The 17,428-nt window shown below is 28.8% G+C and overlaps 1 protein-coding gene across 1 annotated transcript; it reads right to left on the bottom strand.

Moving 5' to 3' along the window:
• Positions 1-6,496: 6,496 nt before the first annotated feature.
• LOC108455313 (RING-H2 finger protein ATL1-like) lies at positions 6,497-16,997 on the bottom strand. Its single transcript, XM_053018606.1, has 5 exons — positions 16,938-16,997; positions 14,830-14,903; positions 11,598-11,691; positions 11,428-11,523; positions 6,497-6,970 (listed from the first exon to the last, which is right to left on the bottom strand). Exons 1-5 carry the CDS (start codon positions 16,995-16,997, stop codon positions 6,497-6,499), a joined length of 798 nt encoding a protein of 265 aa, XP_052874566.1.
• Between the last annotated feature and the right edge of the window lie 431 nt (positions 16,998-17,428).

Raw genomic sequence — 17,428 nt, 5'->3', positions numbered from 1 at the left:
CCTAAAGATAAACAAATATTTTAAAATAACTAATTTACAAGTCATCAATTGTATTAGGCCATTTTGGTGGCTGATGTAATCTCCTAGATTCGGGCCTAACGTTTAAGCCGGGTTGTGGAGGTTACATAACTAATTATGATAATTAACTCTAATATCGTTAAATGATAATTAAGATGCTTAAAATTTTATTCAAGTAATAACTCTAGTTTACATAAATAAAATTATCACAACTTTTATTTACCTCAAAATTTGTTAACTAATAATTGCAAATTATAATTATAATTATCATAATCTTTTCCCTATATTTTATGCGTATAGTTCTATTTAAGTAATAACTCCATCTTAAAATTAGCACAAATTTTTTAACTAATAATTATAATTTAAATTATAATTATTTTTAAATGTATACTTATCACTTCTATTTAATTTCAATTTTTTAACTAATAATTATAAATTAAATATTATAATTATTTTAAATATAAATTTAGTAATATAATGAGAAATAAAGGATATTCTCGTCAGTTTAATTTTTTTCAAAATTGTAATTATATATATTCTAGACTAGAGATATAAATTATAAAAAAATCTGAACAAAAATGAACAAGATTAATGTATAGTTTTTGCGTTTATAAAAAAATATATTTTTTTTGTGAAAAGAAACAAGATCATTTGATTACATTGAATTAAGTTGGCCAAAAATGCCATCTATTCAATTACATTAAAAATCTCTCTACATAGATTATCAAACACTTGCACACCTGTCTCCCTATCAAAAGTCATTTTAGCTAAGCAATCAATAACTTTGTTATTCTTCCTAAGAACATGCTTAAAAAAAGCCATTATTGTAATACCTTGAAAATCTTTACAGTAATATATTATCCTTGATATAATAAAATAAGAAAATAAAGTGATAAAAAGGGAAGTTTTGAGTTATGGCAACATTGGGAAGTAAATTATGATATCTTGATTCAGGAAAGGACTAAATTGTAAAAGTTAGAAAAGTTTTGTTGCCTAAGAGTAAATACTCAAGACTTAAAGGGTTAAAGTGTAAATATGAAAAGTTGAAGGACCAATAGTGTAAATATTTTAAGGGTAGAATGATCTAGAAACTAAGGAAAATGGATGAATTGGGACCAAATTGAATAAGTGAAGAACTATGAGGGACTAAATTGCAATTTTACCAAATTAAATGATGACTCAAGGATGGAATTCTAAAAGATCATGAAGGGCAAAATGGTCAATTAGTAAGAGAGAATTCTTAAAATGTAATGATTATGTTAATGATATTTTAAATTAATTAATTAGATAAATATTATTTTATTAATATTTTATGAGATATTTAATATTATTTTATTATTATTTATTTAGTATATAAGGAAAGAAAGATGAAGAATTTTCATCATCTTTCCTTTCCATGCAAACTAACGTGAGAGAAGAGAGGAAGAAAGAAAGTTTTACTTTCTTTACAATTTGGTCCTTTACCAAAAATTCACCATTTTCACCCAAAATCAAATGAATTTCCATAGCTACCAAGAGAGAGAAATGTTAAGGAGAACATGGGGAGTTAGAATATCAAGTTGGATTCAAGAAATAGAAACTGGAGGAGAGAAAATCAAGTTAAAGATTGGTATCAAGAGAATAAGGTAAGTACATCAAGATTTCAATACGTTTTAAGTTTGTTATTGTTGATAAATCATGGAAATAATGTTATAGTAGAGTTTTATTACATAAGGTCCTATGTTCTTGATATGTTAGTGAAGAGAAAATAAGAGAAAGTGATGAGAAATGGTGTAGAAAAAGAAAATAAGGGTGTTATAACATGGTAATTAATATCTTGCACTAAAACAGTTATGGACAGCAGCAGTAGTCTAACTTTGAAAAATCACCATAAATTTTATAAATTGAATTAGAAGATGAAAAAATATGGAATTAAATCTTAATGAGTCTAGTTTCTCATAGAAGAAACAGTGTAAGCAATGAATTTGTAAATTTTATATATAATGAATTTTGTGAGACAAGGTCAGAATGAATTCAGGTTCCCTGTTCAGACTTTGAAAATAATAAAAAAGGAAGAAAAATAATTAGAGGCTTAAATTTATATTTATAGAATCCTGAATGAGTCTAGTTTTATTAGAAACAAACTAGAACATCATTTGAATTCTGTAAAAGGAGATAACTAATTTTTAGTGAAGAAGGGTCAGAACTGTCAGACAGCAGAACAGGGGTGACTTTAATGAATAAACTGTACTAATTGGCTAAACCAAAATTCTGAAAATTTTATGATAAGAATACATGTGAGTCTAGTTTCAGGAAAAATTAACGGATCTTAATTTCGAGTTCTGTAGCTTAATATATAAATAATTTAGTGACTATGACGCAAATGGACAGTTTTGAATGTACATATAAGTAAATAGTGAAATTATTGATAATGTTACTTGTTGTATGTTATATAAATTAAGGATATGGAATGGAGAGGAGGAGGAGGAAAATATGTATGAATATTCATCTAGCATGGCTAATTTGCATGTTTTAGGCTCGGGGACTAAATTGAATAAAAGTAAAATTTTATGGGCAATTTTGTAAAAATGTCGAAATGACTAAATTGCATGAAATAGATTATTTTATTATTTAAATTACAAAATTTAACGAAATTATCAATTTAGTTCAAGATCGGGGAAAACATGTTTTAGGGATTAAATTGAAAAGTGTTGAAATTATGGAAAATTTTGATATTTTATAGAATTCATGGACTGTTATCAATATATATGAGAATAATAGTTGGAAATAAGGATTAAATTGCAAGAATTTTACTTTCCGTCCCTAAGGATGAAATCGTCATTAATTAAAAGTTTAGGGCAAAATGGTAATTTTTCCTAGAGCATTAATTAAATGTATTAGAATATGAAATGAATGAAAATGATGATCAAATTTATTTATAAAGATCCGGACGACACAAATACGAGACTTGATCATGGAAAGAAAATATATCGAATAATGAAATAATAAACACGAGCAATCAATGAGGTAAGTTCGTAACTTGAATTATATTCGAAATGCTTGAGATTGTATGTTATTGATGTGAATATGATTTGAATGTTCATTGTATGAAAATTTATAAAACATTGATATATTTGATAAAATGGGAAGAAATCTCGGTTGAATGAAAGGAAAATTCAATGGATCTCGAAAAGGAATTGACGGTAAAAGGATCTAGCCGGACGGGTGATCCTATCTGATATAGCCCTCCGAAGAATACGTGTAAAATGGATTTAGCCGGACGGTAATCCAATTAGGGTCTGAATTTAGCATGGATGGTAATTCAGATCCAATCTCATTAGAGTAATTGTCGTTGCAGGATTTAGCTCGGACGGTAATCCCGACAATACTCTATGAGTTTATATTGCGAGGATTTAGCTTTGACCGGTAATCCGTTGCAAGGATGAGGTTCATGGAGTGTGCTCTCGATATGAAATGTGTAAGACCATGGTTGAAAGATACCATGGCAACTTTGAGTGTAAGACCATGGTTGAAAGATACCATGGCAACTGATATAAAATGTGTAAGACCATGGTTGAAAGATACCATGGCAACTCGATATGAAATGTGTAAGACCATGGTTGAAAGATACCATGGCAATGTGATATGAAATGAACAAGACCATGGTTGAAAGATACCATGGCAACATGACAGAAAATGAGTAAGACCATAGTTGAAAGACACTATGGCATCATGTCAAAGATAAATAAGACCGTGGACGGAGACACTCTAGCATCTGTTGAACAATTGATATTCGGTAATATGTATCGATGACGAATGGTTATATGAAATAATTATGAAGATAGATAAACGAAATAAGTATAAGTACATGAAATATAATTTATGTTAAGTTTGATATAAGCTATTACCTAATAAATATACATAAAATATATGGAAATGATGGAGCATGAAATATTGATATAATGAAATGAATGATATATGCTTATGAAGAAACGGTAAGAGCATGATATGTTTCATGACATGTACATATATGATTATCTTTGATATGTTGATACAAGGAAATTATGTAATTGAGACTATTATTAAACTCAAGTGCGATATGTCGAGAAAATAGATATATCAGTGTTGAATTTATATGAGATGTGTGCAAGTATACTAACAATGTTGCTGTTTGATGCTTATACAACTGTCAAACTGTTGATTGAATGGTAATATATTTATTTATATGATGCATTGAATCGGTAAGTATTTAAATTTTTTTTAGTGATCTGTAAATGGTAGTAATGCTCCGAAACCCTGTTCTGGCAGCGGATACGGGTTAAGGGTGTTACAATTATCCTCCATGCATAAGAATTTGTTGGATTCACCCGAGCAACGTAGAACTCAGATTCACTTACGTATTGTCTTAGATAGCTAAAACGGCTTACAAACTATCAGATTGAATCACCACTCTATTATACCCTTGTATTTGGAGAAAAGCCAATCCATCTAAAATATCTCATAATTTAACATAAAAAATTGAACACTTCCCTAAATAATGGTTATAACCGAGAATCCAATTCCCATCCCGCAACACTCCTTCAATTGCAATTCTTGAACCCATCTTGACAGCGCCATCAATACTTAAAAAAAAAAAAAACCAATTACCTATTATTAATTGTCTAGGCTCAGGTTGGCTAATTGAACAATCTTTGTGAGCAAAAAGATATTGTTTAGCCCATTTGTAAAATAGTTTAACAATGTTAAAAGAGCTTCAAGATACGCTTTGAAAGGTGATGAAATATGTACTCTTATTATAGTGGGGATGCGAAAAAAATAGAAAATTGAATATTCGATATTATTTTAAAAAGCTAATAAAATTTATTTACCAAAAAGCAAATTTGAAAATTAAGTAAATAAATGGATTCAAATTTTTATTTTAATAAGCTAATATATTCATACTCAAAATAGAATAGTTAAATACTAGTTTGTGTTTTATGCGATGCGGTTACATATATATTAAATTTATAATATTTTTATAATATTATTTTTATTTAAAATTTTTAATGAATTTTTCAAAAATAATAATAAATTAAAAATAATATAATTACAAAATATTTTAAAAATATTTAACTAATTTAGAATTTGTTATATTACTGTTATTTAATTTTAAAACATTTAATATTAAAATAATACAAAAATTTATCAAGGTCTGAATTTTGACATTTATATATTATAATTTAAATAATATTATTAATAATTTCTTATAGTTTATTTATTTTATATATTGTTAAATTAATTTATTTTAATGTTAAAATTGTTAATATTCAATTTTGTAATTTTATATTTATTTCTTCTCTACTTTAATCAAAAATGTAATTAAATCTTATTATATTTGGAAAATATAAATTTAATTTGATAAATGTTATTAATGTCTTTTTCAATTATATTTTAAGCTTAACTATTTAATATTCATTAATTTTAATACTATAACATTAAAAGTTAATTCAATTAAGTAAAATATTAAAATAAATAAATAATTTATTTAAAATAAATTTTAAATTTAACGTATTAAAATTATAAAGAAATATTTTAAATAAACTGCATAGAATAACTTAAAAATATAAAAAAAGGTAAAGAATAAAAGGTAAATTACGTAATTTGTATATAAGTTCTTCAAATAGAAGATATTATGTATCAAAAAGTTATAATGCCAACCTTAGTATTTATTTTCCTTTTATAACATCGTATTATATGATTGGTTTAAATAAATTAAATTTATTGTACGCAATATTGTTTGAACGCTTGAGTATATATTATTTAATTTAAGGAATTAATTTTTATGTTATAATAATTTGATTTTATTTTATGGTTGCTTGAATATGTATTTATATTAGTATTTTTATTGTAATAAAATTTTTGAATTTTTTTGCGAGAAATTAATTTTTTTTAAATTGGATCGATATTAAATCTGTTAAGGTACCAATTCAATTGGTTTGACCTATCTAACTAATTCAATTAAAAACTTAGTTCAACTGGTTTTTAACTGGTTCAATTACTTTTTTACTCAATTCAATTGGTTCGTATCGATTTCTATTTAATCAGTTCAAAACTACTTTCCTAATCAATACTTGACCGATTGTCTATTCGCTCTGGTTCAAACAACACCGCCTGAAACTAAATAAATTTATTAATAACAATTTTAAGATCCATTTTGTTTATGAAAAAATATAAAATGAAGAATCTAGAAGATCGATGACCTAGTTCTTTGCCCCTATGTTGTAAGTTAATTGTATCCAACTCAACCATAATCATTTAAAAAAATATACAAATCTCACGAGCTGTTTAAACATTGTAATATAAATCACAATTTATATGCATTTAATATTTAAATTGATCTCTTATCCCTCAAATTTTGCATTTCCATATATACGTTTATTAGAATTTATAATAAAGAGTTTTCCTTAATTAATTATGAATTTGAAATTCTCAAAATATTGCAGTACAAAAACCAAAACAATTAAGGTGATGAGATAGATGAGACGCCCTCTATTCCCATGCACAATGAGTTATCGTCCGACGTAAAATCATCACCAAGAGCTACCCGTCGGTCGACTGGGGTTCGACAAATCGGGCAAATTGAATGCGAGTACATCCACATATCAATACAAGTAGCATGAAACGAGTGCTTGCATCGATGAAGCTGTCGAACCACTTCGTCATCTTCGAACCCTAACAAGCACACTACACACTCCGTTCCGTCCTCTCGGTTCGACTCAACGGTTCGAGCCAACCATAATTCCTTGCTGAACTTGAACGATGAAGCCGAATAAGGGCTTAGGTCTAGTCGAGCTGACAAATCTTTACTGCTCGTCGGCCCCGAAGGAGTTGATGGTGAGAAAATGGCGCAGTTTCCGTACATGACCAAGGTGAAAACGGTGACTGCAATAGCTATGGTTCCTATTATTGGAATAAGAGCCCAATAGATTAAGTGCTGCATTGCATTGTTTTTGATTGGTATAGTGAGAAAAAGCTTATTAAAAAGAAAGAGTTTTCAAAGATGATCTAATTGTAGTGTTAGTCCCTCTTCTATGCTTAAATTTAAAATTTAATCTTTTTATTTAATTTATTATAATTTGGCCCCTTTCTTTTTATAATGTTATTGGTAATTTTTTATTTTTTATTTATAAGATGAAGGGAGATTGGATTGCCGAGATTCGAACCTTTTGCCTCTCAACCAAGATTTCAAAGCAACCAAAAGATTTTGCCATTGAATTAGCGGCTTGGTCGATATTAGTCGGTACACCACGAGGTGTGGCGTGATGAGAGTTCATTTCATCCCTGACCATATTTTCAGGCGTTTGAACTCTATTCATGAGAATATAGTATATTTTATGACTACTCATTGACCTCTTCAGAGAGCTTCCACAACGAGGAGATTAATCATTGCTATCGGTAATGAATACTCTGATTTTGATAATAAAAAAAAAAAAACTCAAACATTAATTGGTCAAATTGATACCACTAGTTGCTGTGACCTAATTTCTTTTTTTACTACTATTTGGTCACACTGTATCACCGAGAATTTTAATCAACCACGCCTAATTAATAATATGTTTATAAGTTAACCGAATATAAAAAAAAATTCTTTTTAAAAGAAAAGAGTTTATGTCATCACTTAATAATATTATAAAAAATAAAGAGATCAAATAATATCAAATAAATTAAGAGATAAATTTCAAATTGTAACATAATAGAAGGACTAAAACTAGAATTAAACATTTTAAAGATGGATATATTATGGCGGAAATTTCCACCATTTTGGGGTTTTTCTTGTTCTTCTTTGGACAAAACCAGAATCTCAGCAGCCCCACCAATGATGTCGTCGGCAATGCTCGTATATTTTATCCTGTTATCATTGTGAAAAAATTTATTTAATTTTTGATTAATTAGTAATTCATATCATATAAGTTCTGGGAAATTTTTTTGTATATTTAAATAATGTTGGTTTTATATATCATATCATGTATTAATTGTTTTTTATATTAAAAATCAAACGATGTTTAATTATATAGGTGAGTCTTTGAGTTTTATCATGTGCGGTTATCATGTGTGTGAGCTTTAATTCAATTAGTGTAGTTATATCATCTTTAGTTTGAATTACACCAGTTTTTAGTCTACTTGTACTATAATACTCTGATTTTACGTTATGGTTACTTAGATAGTCTATTTATATTGTAACAATTTGATACTTGTGATTATTTATATATATATATATTTATATATGTACTTTATAGTTACTTAAGTTTTATTCCAGTCCTGCCTTATTAAAAATTATTTTATTATTCATGTGACATGTCACATTTTATATATTTTAAACATTGCGACTTTACAAAAGGTTAAGACGTGAGAATTCAAATTTTTTTCTTTAAATGTGACGCATTACATTTGTTAATAGTTTGGGATATTAGTGATGGCACATTGTAAAGCACTACATAGTATAAAAATGTAAATAATATTGTTTAATTAAGGCTTACTTATTGGGTCTTATATTTATACATATATGGTTTAAAAGATTGATATTTGTGCATGAGATTAGTAATGCAATAATATAAATATTTTATAGGATAAATCTCGTAATTATATATAAAATGTAGTTTAATGTATAATTTTATATATAAATTTTGATTTTATGTAATTATATTTAAAAAATATTTTAATTTTTACTTTCTACAATTACGATATTTAAATAATTTAATATAATTTATACATGAAGTTCAAATTCTAAGTAATTAATATAAATTAACTGTAAAATTGATTATATATAATTTTTTAAAATTAAATATAATAAAAATATGATTTTAAATTTTAATATAATGATAAATGATATTTAAATTATTAATATAATGATATATAAAATATAATTTAATTTGATTTTATAATTTTGATAATTCTTACCTCCAAACTTAAAATTCAAAAGCACCTAAATTTCAATTTTTGTGTTTGGGTGGAAAAGCATTTTTTTTCCCCCACTTTTTACTGCAAAGGCAAGTATTCTTCACAGTTTCTGTGATGGAAAATTATTTTTAACCCAAAAGTCTCTTTCCACTGCTATAGAGAATGCACGTTTATTATTTTGGTATCTAAATTATGTCTTTGTCCTGTTTTGGTATTTTTTTTTTTTTGCCATAGTAGTAGTACTTAAACCATTAAGTTTTTTTTTTTAAAAGATAACCAAGTGAAAATTGACATGTGTTAAAAAAAGACAAAAATATTTTTTTATATATATTATTATTTTTCTTCAAAACTAGACCACCGATGGTTGAACCAGTCAAGCTACAAGTTCTTGATTTGGTCAATTCGCTTTTTTTTTTTTTAACTTGGTTCAATCAATCTATATTAGCTCCTAAGTCAATTGGCTCAACTCTCATCGATTCTCAATCCAACCATTTCCATTTTGAAAATACTGATTTTGATAAAATAACTTTTTTGATTCCATTAAGTAGAGCGAGTAACCGGTGTAGTTCAAAAACAAAATTAATTCTTAGTGTCTCGACTTTGGGATGACCAATTTGAGCATTAACAAATAATATAAAAGAAGAAAATGAAAAGAAAAGAGAAATAATGTAAAAAGGAAAATAAAAGAATTAAATAAATATGTTTTAAGTTTATATAATGCGATGATTTATTATTTGTTAGAATTTTTTTATTATATATAAAATTTTAGTGTAAAATGGATAATAAAAATAGTCTAATATTACTTATGATAAAAAATTTAAATATTTATTAAAAAATATAATTTAAATACTAACTTATGAATTAAAATCTTTTAAAAATAGATTTAATGGTTTTACTGAAGTTAGTCTAACATAGAGATACCAATACCATCTAATTGGCAGCCGTTGAACCAACAATGTTTTCACAGCAAAGATTAATTAACGTTGGTTTCAAGACAACTGCCACCCAAAAAAAAGTTTCTTAGAAAGGATTTTTTTTTTCTTCTCAAAAAAATTAATTGGGGAAAAAATATTTATTGATTTGGGTGGGTTAAATTTGAATTATTATTTAAAGTAATTTGTATAAAATTAATTTATATTTTAAATTAATCTCTAAGTTTTAGAATGTGTTAATTACATCTTCAACTATCGAGATTATATTAAGCAAGATATTTTATTATTAAAACCGTTAATTTTAACGTTAAGTAACTGATGGGCTAGTTATCTAATTTCACTTTTTTTTTGCGACCAGAATCGTTGTCGTGGTCACAGTCGTGCCCACGACCTGTGCGTAGAAATGCTGAAAATAAAAATAAAAATGGGAGGTTTCACTGCAACAAAACAGACTTTTAGCGGAGTTTTTTTATGCTTATAGCGATGCTTTTAAGCACCGCTAAAATTGAAAGCGCCGTAGTTATAGACAATGCCACTAAATTTTGCGACGTTTACGTGAAAAAAAACTATTATAGAACATAACTTTTAGTGGCACTTTTATCACAAACGCCGCTAAAGAACATGACATTTAACGGCGCTTTTATCGCAAACGCCGCTGAAGAACATGACCTTTAGCAGCGCTTTTATTGCAAACGCCGTTGAAGAACATGATCTTTAGCGGCGCTTTTACCACAAACGTCGCTAACTTTGGCATATTTGTAACATTCAATTTATACAACCCTTCCTGTAGCATGAAATCCAACCAAAAATAACAAATCTAAATGATACTTCAAATTCAACGAAATATATATGATATAAATTGATAACTGGAGTATAATTCAAAATATTCTTACAATAATGTTAAAAGTTACAATGTTAAAAATATTCTTACAACAATAAAATGTCTAAAATGGCGGATTTTGCGACGACTTAAACATCTTCATCATATTCTGAAACTATAACTGGAGTGCGTCGTACTTTCTGCTCTGCTCTACTTTCTTCGCTGCTGCATCCGCTTTAAGTTGTAGCTGGAGTTCTTCATATTTTCTTTGAACCTCAACTTCTTTCGATGTTGCCTCCGCTTTAAGTTAAGCAATTTGCTCAATTGTGCTCACTTGCATTTGAACCATCTGGTCTCTTAACCTCTGAACTTCAGCTTGAGCCTGACTCCCCGAAGGCATGTATTGCTGCGAGCTGTATCCAAAATATTAGGTTGGGTTAACAAAAGATCCTTGAAATCGAACCCGACCATACCTCTCAGGACCCAAAACTTCAGTAATAATCCGATTATCAATGTCGTCAACATTAACAGAACTATCACTCGAAGCAATTGCTTCATACTCCGCCTTTTTATCCTTTAGTTTCTCCTAATAAATCAATCAAAGAGTTAGAAATGAAATATATAATAAAAACAAATGCAACATAACTTAACATTATTTGCATTACAAACGATTTAATTAAACCATTATAATTAAACACTATAAATATTTAAAATAATTCAAATTTTATTAAGTAAACATACCATAATTTCTGCACTTGAAGTCATAGGAGATCCATCTTTCTTCCTATGTGTAATGTCAAAAGTCAAGGCGCCCAACTTTTTAGACGCATTTACGCCCTACAATATAGTAGTAAAAATATTATTTAATAGAAAGTAATAAATATTTGACACAGTTAATAAATTCAAAATACCTTGGCCTCAACTACATAAGCAAAACTTTTCGACCCAGTTGTGTGAGTGAATTTCTGTTTTTTGCCTGCTGCTTGTTTCAACTCACTCACGATCCTACATTATGAAATTATTATTACGTATATAGTAAATACTCTAAACTAAAATAATTATAAGAGTTTGGAAGTACATAATACCTCTCCTTTCTTTGAATTCCAAAATCTAACCGCATCTTCCCATTGGTACCTCACATTCCCGGCGGGACATTTCGCAATTTCTCTTTGAGGCTTATATTTTTCTTAAAATATTGTTTTTTTAAGTACTTTTATGGCCTCTCTATTTTTTTCCCAATGCCTTCTTGACATAATTATCCGAGACCTCTAAAGCAAATCTCTCATACAAAAAACAGAAGTTTAGAAAGTAAATATAAATGAAACTTAAATTAAAATATTATAAATTACATTCACGTTTTGTTACCTTAATATTATCGAGAGCTTGATTTTTGTTACTATCAGGCATTTGATGCCATGACTCATAGTTGATAGGCAACATATTGGCATTTCGTGCTATAATGCCCAAATATCCTGTTAAAAGTCGAGCTTCTGATCCAACAGGCTGACCAAGATTGTTTCTAGATACTTTGACACGCTCGACAGGATTTAACTCGTATAAATCTTTAAGTAGTGTACGTCCTTGACCTCTGCGCGTCCCACCACTTTTAGCTAAAAAATGGTATATTATAATATAAGAATTTGAAAAAGAAATCAATAATAAAAGTCAACATGCATGTAAACTAAATTTAACATTACTTTGAATTTCTGCAGGTTCGTCAGGGTATTCGGAACAATCGAAGATTCAATAGCAATCTATTGTTCACTATTTGTTTCTTCCAAATTTAGAGTATTTTGAACAATACTTAGATCTCGCAACCTTCTTCTAGGCATTTTATCTGCAATACACATAAAATATTTGAAATTTTAGTAACTAATTACAACAATAATAGTACATATAAAATAGTTGAAATATTTAATAAGACTAAGATTTAAATTATGATATTACATATAATTAAAAAATCGTAAAATCTTACTACATCATAATTCGTAAATATCTCTATCAACATTCTGGCGAACCCATTAAAATTGTGTACTAGTACTAGGGATATTTTCATTTAAGTTTTGTTCTAGAAAAGACAAAGTTTCTGATCTTTTGTCGATGTCATCTCTACTTCCATTGCCCATGTCAAACAAGTCTCTAAGGGTGTTACGGCGTACAACGTACCAACCCTCATCAATTAGATCTTTTGAGTAAAAAACTTGTTTCACTTGAGAAGAAAATACATATGGCTCATTTATCAATTGTTGTCTAGTGTGAATCAATCGAGAGAAGTTCACCATTGTAAAAACAAATTGATCTTTTTTAATTTTGCAAGCAGTATTAACATCATCCCAATCACATCGGAATAAGACAACTTTCTATTTTCCATAGTAATCCAACTCAATAATGTCAGTAAGAAGTCTGTAATACTCCACATTTCCTTCAACAAGATTACTATCCCTAGCACTAGCATAACTTGTAATTGAAGAATTAACAACTATTCCACAATTTTGAGTTCTCCTCAATCTCTCGCGATATTTTGTATGAAATCTTAGCCCATTGATGAGGAAGGCACTATATCATTTTACTATTCTATTCGGACCTTGAGAAAACCATTTAACTTCGTCATTGACGTCCTTCCCACTTCAGACCTATTGAATCGAAAGTAAATTGAGTAATTATAAATGTTATGATAAAACATTATTATTTGTCAATGAAAGCTTGAATTGCATACCGTTTGGCTTAACCATTCATGAAAAGATTCTGTGAATAACTTATTAATCTCTCGATGTTGTAATATTCAGGAGCATGAACGAGATCTCAAGATTTGTTTGTACTCACTATGTTAAAAAGAGGTTTAATTGGTTAGAAGATAAACAAATTAAAAAAGATGAATATTTATCAAATTCTAGAACTTACTTGTGTAACGGTTCAATTGAATAGTGGTGAAAAAAAACATATTGATGTGCTTGTACCCAAGATCTATCATCTAATTCTACAATTTCAACTTTGCCGATTGGTTCTCCATAACTTTGAAATAAATAAGTTTCAGCCAATTTATGATCACTAAGCCCAGCATTTCTACTTGGTCTATTCAGTCTTGTTTCAACATCTTCTAAATATCTAGAACAGAAAGTCATACACCCCTCTGCCAAGTAACCGTCAGCAATTGATCCTTCTGGATAACGCTTATTACGACAATAAGACTTCAATTTGCATAGGAACCTAAACACGATATACAACATTATCAAAAGTTGTAACTAAAGGTATAGAGGTGAATGGATGAATACTTTAAAACAAATTAGCACCTTTCTATAGGATACATCTATTGATAGAAAATCGGTCTACCAAGTATTACTTCATGAGGGAGATGGATTAGCAAGTGCACTATAATAGTGAAGAAGGAAGGTGGAAAGATCTTTTCCAAATTGCATAAAGTCAAAGCGGCTCGATCTTATACTTTCTCAAGTTCTTCAACATTCAAAAATTTGCCAAAAATAACTTTCATTATATTGGATAGTTCAATTATACAAGACGACACCTTTTTTGACATACAACACCGTAAAGCAATTGGCAGTAAATCTTGCATCAAGATGTAATAATCATGTGATTTTAAGGAATATAGTCTTCGATCTTTAAGATTCACACATTGAGATATATTTGATGCATACGTATCTGGACCTTTATATCCTTCAACACTATGCAAAACACTTCTTTCTCTTTCTTCGACATTGCAAAAATAGAAGGAGACAATCGATATTTCCCATTTGGAAGTACTTGGGGATGAAGATCATGTCGAATTCCCATGTCAATTAAATCAAGTCAACTCTGAAGATTGTCTTTTGATTTTTCATCGATATTCAAAGATGTCCCAATGATGTCCTCGCAAACATTTTTCTCAATATGCATAACATCAAGATTGTGTCGTAAAATGTGATGCTCCCTGTTATAGCCCAAATTTGCCCCATTTATAACTTAAACCCGAATGGCCCATTTACATTTGAAAACCAATTAAAATAAAACCTAAAACTAATTACCCTTAACCCGTAACCCATTACACTTAAACCCATAACCCAATACCTAAACTAACCCAAACAATAAACCCAACAGAAACCCAAAATCACCCTAGCCCAAAATCGAAAAACCCTAATCTTCCTAAACCTAGCTGCTGCCGACTCAGCCTCTGCCACGACCGCCTCTGTCATGTCACTATTGCCACCGTCCTCAAGTTGCATCTGCAATAATTAAAAGAAAAGGACAGCAAACATAAAATAATAAAGGGAAAGCATTTGTAAAAGGCTATAAAAGCCATCAAAACACAGTGTAATGTGGGGGGGTCACTTTTTAATACAAACAATAGATTAAAAACACTAAAAAAATCAGTCCAACACAAGCAAAATAGCAGGCAAGTCCGATCAAGCCACCGCGTGTGGTGGCCGGCGACTGGCCTGCGGCGAAGCTCCTCGATCCCCTGGCCGAGATCTGGGTCGACCCAGAGAGAAGATGAGAGCTCTCTTTCCTGTTTTTTCCTAAACCTGGTGGAAATGACTTTTTTGTAAATTTTTAAGCATTTATAGCCTACCAAAACGGCACCGTTTTCGTGCCCAGGCCCAGACCCAAAAACGACGCCGTTTGGCATGAAGACCCGATCCGTCCGACCCGACCCAAGGAGGATCCACGTATTTTCCATGGAAGGGCTAATTGCACTTTTAGCCCTTCTGCGTTTTTATGATTTTACAATCAAGTTTGTTGTTATTTTCAATTTGGCCCAACAGTTGACTTCGGTTTCTGATTTAGTCCCATTGATACTGCGCGTTTTAGGGCAAATGGGCTTATTGTGCTTTTGGTCCCTCCCCTGTTTTTCGCGCGTTTAAATTGGTCCCCTTCTCTTCTTTTTATTTCAATTTCGCCCCAAGCCTTTTGTTTTTAATTTGATTCGATCCATTTTTAATTACTTTATTATTAAAATTAATTATTTTAGTATTATTATTATTAGTACTATTCATGTACATATATATTATCATTATTGTTACTATTACTATTATTAATCTTCGTATTATTACTATTATTTCTTTATTTTATTTTATTTTATATTATATTATATTATTAGTTTTTACTATTATTAGTATTAGTTTTAGCTTCAATTAATATTTTTAACATGCATATATATATACTTTTATGTAACATTATTAATAATTATTTTTAAATATTATTATTATTTTAATACATGCATATATATTATGTGTATATTCTTTTAATAGATATTATGTATATATTTTTATATATTATTTTAACTTTATATTATGTATATATTTTAATACTATATTTTATATATATTATGTACATATTTTCAATACTATTAATGCACCTTTAATACCTATTATTATATATATTTTTAATATATGTATATATATATATATGTAGCATTATTAGTATTTTAATATTATGTTTTTCGTCACCTTACGTATTATTATATGTTTATATATATATATATATATATATATATATATATTCATGATTTTATTTCGTGTTTAATATTATTATTATCATGTTTAATATCATGTGTATTGTTAGTATTTTATAATTATTATGTTTATCATCCGCTTCAGATATTCGTAATTTTTTACACATTTCAAATTTAATATATATTCAGATCGCATTTTATTACAAAATTGTTATAAGTTTTTATTACTTTCAAAAATATTTTCATTCATGTTTTTAATTAAGTTTAATAAATAAGGCAACGTACCGATTTTAACATTAAGTTATCAATTTCATCGCTATGTTGGGTGAAATTAGTCGGCTCGTGTTAAAAACGGGACGTCCTTCTAAAAAACCAAAAACTTGAAACTTCTCATTTCCTTCAATCGGATCACACTTAAATGTCAAATTGAATTCGTATTTTTGAAAATCAAGACAACACGTGTTTGATAATATACCAATTTTGGGCGTCGCGAGGGTACTAATACCTTCCTCGCGCGTAACAGACTCCCGAACCCAACTTTACTCTGGCTTTTGACGTAGATCTAAACTCGGCCTTCTTTTTGTTTAAAAAATAAATTTTATTTTTAAAAAAAGAGGATTTATTAGGTGTCCGATCACACCTAGGAAAAAGGATCGGTGGCGACTCTTTTTTTTAATAAAATCGAAAGTCGGTTTTCAAGTTTTCCATCAATCACCCCAATTAGTGACAAAAGCAAAAATTTTACGTCGCTACACTCCTAATAAAGCAACTTAAAAAAAATACTTCCTTTTTTCCACAAGTCCACCTCATTAGGATCATCCTCTTTATTAGATTCATCATTAGATTCATCATCAGATTCATCCATCGATCTTCTCTTTGTTTGCGTGTTGAGTGGTTGATTCATCTTCCTATAACTGAAATTGATATCTTTCAACATGAACAAGACTTCAGATCCAATGGTCTACTCAGGAGCTTCTCTGAACTCTTCAGTACTGTCAAATAGAGTCCTCTAAAATCTAAATCTATGATTTTCATTTAACCACCGACGATGCCCCATATAAGAGAACTTCTTCCAATTATATAACCACTTTAAACATGTTTGCACCGCACAAGGACATGAATAACGTCCTTTGGTACTCCAACCAGATAAATTGGCATAAGCTAGAAAATCATTAATAGTCCACAACAAAGATGCACGTAAATAAAAGTTCTCATTTCTTAAGACATCATATGTTTCAACACCTGCCCATAACTGTTTCAACTCTTTAATAAGTGGCTGCATATAATGTCAATATC

Source organism: Gossypium arboreum, chromosome 9, assembly GCF_025698485.1.
Source record: "Gossypium arboreum isolate Shixiya-1 chromosome 9, ASM2569848v2, whole genome shotgun sequence".
NCBI lineage: Eukaryota > Viridiplantae > Streptophyta > Magnoliopsida > Malvales > Malvaceae > Gossypium > Gossypium arboreum.
This window is presented reverse-complemented; position numbering and strand designations above follow the sequence as displayed.